Genomic DNA, 7,800 nt, shown 5'->3' on the forward strand with positions numbered 1-7,800 from the left:
CTGATCTATTTGCTGGAAAAATGATGGTTTGGGCTATTATCTGCGATAATGGCGAGGCTTGGTTTTAAAGGTTATGTTTTTGGGCCAAATGAGTTTTTGGCGTGCGTGGAAAAAATTATAGTTTTTATGGCGCATGTGCATTGGTTTTTTCTTTCATGCATATTATTTGAATTTTATATATTTTTATCTAGTGGTATTTGGACTTTACTTACCTGCGGTACCATTTTTGGTTCCGTAGATTTTGGTGCAAAGTTCGAGGAAGAGGAGGAGGCTGAGCCCGGGGATGCAGCTCCGTCGGAGTTCTGAGTGGAGTTTATGTTTTCTTCTTGGCTTTGATATAATATTTATGTTTTGTAATATTTTATTATGTATGTTTTGAACAGTTTTGTATTTAAATTAAGAAAAATTCTAGTACTTAGTTATTGATTTTGATTTTCGCTGCGTGTTTCTTGTGCACTTTCGTTGCTTATCCACATACTTGGCACACGTCGATAGGGTGGTGACTCGTGATGTCATCATCTAGACGTCTCGATTTTTCCGTATCCGTGTGTAGGGATTTGGGGGCATCACAGTGTTTTTAAAATTTTTTAACATTTCTGTTCTCTCTTTTTTTTTTTTTTTTGTAATTTTATTTCTAAATATTATTTAAATATAATATTTTTTAACTAATTATTACCTGACCATTACTTTCATTTCCCAAAATTTAATCTCAAACAAATTTCCAAACTTCTCAAATAACAATCAACTATCAATCGAAAATGGGGGCATTTTTGTTAATGTATCCAAACATTTATTTTATCTTTTCTTAATTTAATCACTCATTGAATGGCAGCAAAAAGTAGAACAGGGGAGACGATGGTTGTTCCCAGGCGCCCCCCCACCCCTACTCTTCTCATCCTCTCTCTCTCTCTCTCTCTCTCTCTGCGCCGACGGTGACCTTTATTTGATCAATAAATTAGAACCTTCCACTTAATTAAGTGAGGTAAATGCAAAGTGCAAACTCCACGCGTCTTCTGACACCTGTTTATCTTTTACACTGCAAATTTAGATTAAAAAATTAGATAAGATGAAATAGATTTAAATAAAAAATAATTGTTAAATAAAATATTATTAAAATATAATTTTAAAATATTATTATTATTTTAAAATTTTAAAAAATTAAATTATTTATTATATTTTATATAAAAATTTTAAAAAAATTATAATAATTAAATAAAATAATGAGATGAGATATTTTTAAAATTAAAATGGACTAAGTAGCCCTACTAGTTATCCTGTGAATGGGGAGCTTTACCGGATCGTACATTGACACGACGCCTTAGGGCAACTTTAATAGAGAGTAAATAACCAACACTTCTATTCTTTGCCTTTTTTTTTTCTTTTTTTTTTCTAAGTAAGCTTTAATTCGTTATATTAAAAATATGATACTTAAGAAAGGAGTGAGGTACCTAACAAACGTCCTAAAGAAATAAATAACCGTGTAAAGTGATCGAAAAAAGAAAACAAAAGCAGATTTATTTGAGACTAATTTCTTTACCCATCTTCTACAAGAATTTAGTTTTGAACTCTTTTTGTAAATCAGAATTTGCAACTCCTCCCTACCAAATCAATTTCTTTCATGCTGTGCTTGTTTTGTTTGTTCTTATTTTCTTAGGTGGCTCGTTTGAGAGAGAGAGAGAGAGAGAGAATTGCTGAGATAGGACCAGTCAAATCTACAAAAGCAGAAACTCTGCATGGGAATGACTTATGAGTTACCAAAGACTTCAGCATTGGTGTCTCTGTGCTTTTCCTCTATCCCGGTCTTAATTTATATTATATAAACCTTGCCTCGTAGTTTGTCACGGACTCAAGACTCACTTTTCTCGACTGCCAATTCTGACTGCCTTCGACTATCATCAGCCCAGCTTTTCCTTCAATCACTTTATTACATTCATTTCCAATTCCAAAGCTCTTAAATGGCAGCCTTTTCATACGAACACCACCTGCCTTTTCTTCTTGAGAATTCACTTTTCTTGCCAAGCAGCCCTATTAAGATCATGTCTAGCTTTGTGGAAGAAAATATCAACCCCAACGGTTTCTCTCAATTTTACCCACATGAATCTATCCAAGAGATTCCTGCTGATTTTGGAGTTTATCAAAGTAGCTTTCTTGAGCATAGCTCAAAGGGTGCTTATTTTAGTGACAATGAGGCTTCTCTGACCAAAAAGCAGATCAGTACAGAATCATCAACAGTGGTGGATAAGCTTGATAGTGGTGATCAGGTTACTCAGAAGGTGACTCCCATGGTGAAGAAGAGGAGTAACAGAAATGGGGCTTCCTTGAACTGTGCTCAACCAAAGGTAGTCCACGCTCCGAAATTGAGTTTGATTTAATGAAACAGAAACTCAGGTTACTCATAACAGAATGATGATAATAAGTTAAATTTATAGTGCATGTGGCTGTTATTTGAGGGCCAACATTTTGAACTTTGGTTCTAATTTAGCTTGTCAAAATTAACGGATTTTGATCGTTGTTCATGTACTGAATTCATTAGGACTTAACAGAAGGGAAGACCAAGAAACAAAAGAAATGTAAGGGCACCCAGACAGAAAAAGAGAAGCCTAAAGCTGAAAAAGAACAGAAGAAAGTTGCTAAAGAGCCTCCAACAGGTTACGTCCATGTAAGAGCAAGGAGGGGTCAGGCAACAGATAGCCACAGCCTTGCAGAAAGGGTACAATTCATTCTTAAAACTCCCCATGGATTGGATCCCAGGGTCTCTTATCATTGCAGAAAGGTTACAATAGACCAAAGTTTGGTGCCTTCGTCATATATTATACAATAGGCCTACCCAAAATGATCATGATATTTGTTATGACCACTTCTACGTGTCTCTTCGTAAATCTTTTCTGTTGATTAATGGCTTCAGGTAAGAAGAGAGAAAATAAGTGAGAGAATGAAGATCTTACAAGGACTTGTTCCGGGCTGTGACAAGGTGGTGGATTCCGTTCTACATTTTGTCTTTTCTTGGAAAAAGTTCTCCCTTCTCACAACATGAGAAATATTTTTTCTGACAACTTCATGTGGTCTGGTCGAAAAACAGGTAACTGGGAAGGCCCTGATGTTGGATGAGATAATCAATTATGTTCAGTCCCTACAAAATCAAGTGGAGGTAATGATATCAAACCCAGTTTCTTATGAGTTACTAATACATTGTTAAAAGAAAAGTAACCAATGATTAATGTAACAATTGATCCTCATTTATTTTTGGTGATTTGACAGTTCCTTTCGATGAAGTTAACTTCAGTGAATTCCATGCCGTATGTCTTTGGATTAATGGAGCCAGAGGTATATATAATATATAGAAGAGAAAATATAATCTAGCTTTAATTTCATATTCTTTCTTCATCTTAATTTTATCAAGATGATGCAATTCTCCGTCTCTGAGTTGAAATTTGTATTCAGAGATTGACAAGCAAGGCATCTCCACTGTCACCTGCTGCAACAGTACATTGCAGTTCCATGGGTACCGAGCCTACAGGTTTTGCTCATACAACGACCACCACTGCCTTTACAACAGCTAATAATTACCATCCCATTGTGGACACTGCTTCACCCAATGCCAATGCATTCTCGCAGGTTAAAAAATAGGGCATCCTCATTAATGTTTTTACTGTTCATTATCATATTTTTTTCCATTATTTTTTTTTTCCGTGTACTTCTAATATCTGACGACATCAAATGACCCTGTTCTTGTCCGGAATCTTCACAAGCAACTATATATAAATAATATATAATGTATACTGTGTTTATTTAAATCAATTAGGAAAACCCGGCCTATTTTTTCTTCCCTTTCTAACTGTGTCAAACATACCATTTTCAGGATATTGCTTGCATATTTTGTGAGCTAGAAGACCAAAGACAAAACTTTCTTATTCCCCCTGAGTTCGGCAACAACTTGTGTTTCTTCCAATAGAGTAAAATACAACGTCAACTGCCCTACAAACATGGGTTAGCCCTCAAGTCCTGTTTCATATATATATATATAGATATATATATAAACAAAGAAAATAAAAGCCATATAATATGTACAGATCGATGAGCATTTTATTAACTTGTACTTGCAGTTTCTACATCTTGACTTCTGCTCTGTTTGTATTTTTTTTTATCTTTTCAGCACCAGTTCCAACGGGGGAGCCTAGCTAAAAAAAGTTGTCTGAAGATGAATAAAGGGCAGCAAAATCAATGGATGAGGAGCATGCATGCAGGACATATATAACTGACCAAACAGATCCTTGTTCCTATATAAATATAGCTATCTTGACTACCCAAGTGATGCAAACAAAATCAATGCTTAATAGTAATTCTGTTATTACGATTATTTTTACTATTCCCTTTTTCTCTTCTATTAACAATAAAGAGCTTGCTGTTGCCGTTATTGGCATGACTTGTTAGGCATTAGTCGGTTTAGCTGGCTTTTACGTGTATTGGTGGAGGCATATAAAGTTTATATAATAATAGCAATTTGAATGCATGGTTAATCTGACAATTCTAAATATATAGCTATACCACCATTAACTCTAATCCACAAGATCGTTGTGGTTAACGTAATAACTATATTATAAATAACTTACAAACTTACAAAGCCGCCCCTATCGAGGCCGATGTCGTCTGAAAAGTGAGACATCAACTAATTTCCTAACCTCAGTTTTACAAAATGTGTTTCACCTCACTCCATTCTTGCCGACGCATGACTTCACGCGTCAGCGTAACTCATGTTTCTTTTCTTTTTTATATATCTGGTCAAGCAAGAAAGTTCAAAGTTTACCTGGCAGTGTCAAGTCCCATCTCTTGCACAGGTTCAACAGCTTTGAAGTAATGGATGCCGACCATGTTGAAAGTATTTGCAATCGGTACGAAGGATAAATCATAGATCGATCTATTACTTTTTTTTTAATAAAAAATATATTCAGATTATTATTTTTTATTTAGATTGATAACTATATATATATATATATTTATAACTACTCAACCATTAATGTATCTTATTTGAACCAATGCTGATTTGCCACTTAGTTTGATTAAAAACCGTATTGTAAGAGCAATATTTTGTATCTAAAATAGTTAATAAAAATCTACATGATTTATTTTAATAAATTTCAACTGGTCAATGTACATATATATAATACATCTCATTATCTACTATTTCTCATATCAATTAAATATTATCATTATTATTTAAACAGTATATTTGTCCTTTCACACTACGTACCGACAAGAAATTTTAATGTCGTGTAATCTTTGAATTTTTGCATTATACCCTGACATATTATTGATATTTCAATATACTGTTTACTTTAACTGATGACGTCGTATTTTGCATATCTTTGATCCAAGCTCTACTAATTTAGTTTTTCAGTCTTGGACCTACGTATAAATATATATATAGAAAACATACAAAGAGAAGAGAGCCTTTGTGCAAGCTCTGATTCTTAAGTCAGTATCATTTTAATAGTTTATACGAATGATTAGAGAGTTTAGAGAGAGTTTTTCATACCTGGGTACTAGCTTTTATACCTGATTTTTGGGAGTTAAGTGCCTATACCTTGTGTCAGGGATACATCATACATGTTATCTCAATTGTTCCCTTGGTCAGAGTCCTTGAATGCAGCGTGGCCTCCTAGAGTAGTGCAATAAATACAACGTGACTTCCTGTCCCTTTTGCTTATAGCAGGTGCACTCCGTCAAACCCATCCTTACTTATTGTTAAGAGATCAAGCGCTCCCTGCATTTTTCGCCTAGATGTCGGCACAAGTTCTCTGAAACTAAGTGTCGTTTGGGGGAGGGGGAGGCCAGGGTGACATGTACCTTCCTTCCCCACCTTCAAGAGCTTCCTAGGTGATTACAGCCGGGTAATGAAAAATTTATTTCAAGTATGAAGACTTACTTCAATAGAAAAATAAAAAAAGAAAGAAATAGAAGAATACATACTGAAAAGCAAAATAAAAGAAGAGAGAGAAACTAATACAAGAATTTGTGCATTAGTGAATTGTATCCATCATTATGCATTTTTCATAATATATTCATGTGAGTGTTCTAAGACCTCGTTTGGTTACACATATGAAATGAGATCAGATTAGAAATTTATAAGTAGTAATGAGATAATTTGTGAATCGTAGTTAAATAGTTTGAGTTAAGATATTTATGCAGTTTTGAAAAATGAGAGAGAAAAAGTTAAATAAAAAAATATAAATTTATTAATAGTCACTTTCTTAACCATTAAGAAAAAATTTAAAAAATTAAAAAATATAAGTGGGCACATTTGTTGGGTATATTTGGTTAGGTTCTAAATCCAACGACGTCGTTCTACTTAATTTTTTTTTTTTTTTGTTTCTCATAGATAAAACGACGCTGTTTGCTTTAATACAAATGGTGTCATTTATATGTGTTTTAATCACTACTAAAAGCATCAAACGACGCCGTTCCACTTAAGTTTTAAGTGGAACGGCGTCGTTTTATATAGCTATAAATTAAAAGAAAAATATATGTATATGTGGTCGACCGGGTCAGGGGTTTGAGCCGGCCATAAACTGTGACCAAACTGATGAACGTCAGTTTTCTTAAATTTCTGCTGCCTGCCGACCGGTTCCCTAGCGGTTCGGGCCGGTTCTTGACTCCGGCGACCGGTTTGTGTCGGTCACGACCGGTTTGTCGGTTTCTTGTACACCCCTATATTTGGTAGTCATTTTATCATTTTCCTTAAAATATTATGAAATTAAAATATTGTTAGATTATTATTTTGGTTTTGAAATTTGAAAAAATTTGAATTATTTTTTGTATTTTGTTTATAAGTTTAGAAAAGTTGTTATGATTAGATGAAAATTTTAAAAATTTAAAAATTTGAAATTGAAAATTGTTTTTATTTGATTATAGAGATGGAATGAGATGGATTGAGACCATCTATAAAATCAAACGGGAGTTGCCTGATTTGGATAACAAAAGCCTTTCATTTTATCTCATCTTATCACATCACATCTTATCTTCATGTCCAAATACTATAAATACAAATACTTTTCAATTTCAAATTAACATTTTTATCTAATCATTATAACTTTTTCAAATTTAGAAACAAAACACAAAACACAAATCAAAATTTTCAAATTCTAAAACAAAAATAATATTAAAAAAATATATTCTAACAATATTTTAACTTTATAATATTTTTATTTAACTTTTTTTCTTTCATTTTTCAAAACCTTATAAAACATATCAACTCAAACTATTTCACTACTATTCATAAATCATTTTAATACTATTTACAAATCATCTTATCTCATCTCACTGTCTAAATGAAACCTAAAAGAACACATTAAAAAAATATAAGAGAGCACATAGTACTCAAAAATAAGATAAGAACTTTTACGAGTCATTTTATCATAAATAGAATAGAGATATAAGGAAAATGTTACTATATTGATAAGAACCAAACGAAAGTTGTTTTAATGATTGGTGGACAATATCACATTAATTAACATAATATAATTAAAATGGAATAAGATTATAGCATATAGCACTGACTCCATATATATATATATAAAGAGAAATTCTATTTGCAGTCTTCATTTGGAGACTACATGTACAGACCCTTTATTAAATGAGAAAAATCATCATAGATATTTTTTTAATTTTTAAAATATTTAAAGATAAAATTATCTAAACTTATATTGCAGTCTCTAAATAGAGACTGTATGTAACATTACTAATATAATATATAAGATTGTTAAATGCTCTAATTAACCATGCTAACTTGTATCTCACGAAGTC

The 7,800-nt window shown here is 32.7% G+C and overlaps 1 protein-coding gene across 3 annotated transcripts; it reads left to right on the plus strand.

Moving 5' to 3' along the window:
• The first annotated feature begins 1,660 nt into the window (after window positions 1-1,660).
• Window positions 1,661-4,510, plus strand: LOC122290227 (transcription factor bHLH137-like). 3 transcript variants are annotated; one of them, XM_043097822.1, is made up of 8 exons: window positions 1,664-2,339; window positions 2,534-2,773; window positions 2,906-2,971; window positions 3,080-3,148; window positions 3,259-3,324; window positions 3,442-3,615; window positions 3,860-3,987; window positions 4,154-4,510. In XM_043097822.1, exons 1-7 carry the CDS (start codon window positions 1,956-1,958, stop codon window positions 3,950-3,952), a joined length of 1,092 nt encoding a protein of 363 aa, XP_042953756.1. In that variant the 5' UTR covers window positions 1,664-1,955; the 3' UTR covers window positions 3,953-3,987; window positions 4,154-4,510. The 3 variants fall into 3 exon arrangements, with proteins under 3 accessions (XP_042953755.1, XP_042953756.1, XP_042953757.1); XM_043097821.1 differs by lacking the exon at window positions 3,860-3,987 and having other exon boundaries at window positions 1,661-2,339; XM_043097823.1 differs by lacking the exon at window positions 3,860-3,987 and having other exon boundaries at window positions 1,667-2,339; window positions 2,534-2,710.
• The last annotated feature ends 3,290 nt before the right edge of the window (window positions 4,511-7,800 follow it).

Source organism: Carya illinoinensis, chromosome 12, assembly GCF_018687715.1.
Source record: "Carya illinoinensis cultivar Pawnee chromosome 12, C.illinoinensisPawnee_v1, whole genome shotgun sequence".
Taxonomy (NCBI): Eukaryota; Viridiplantae; Streptophyta; class Magnoliopsida; order Fagales; family Juglandaceae; genus Carya; species Carya illinoinensis.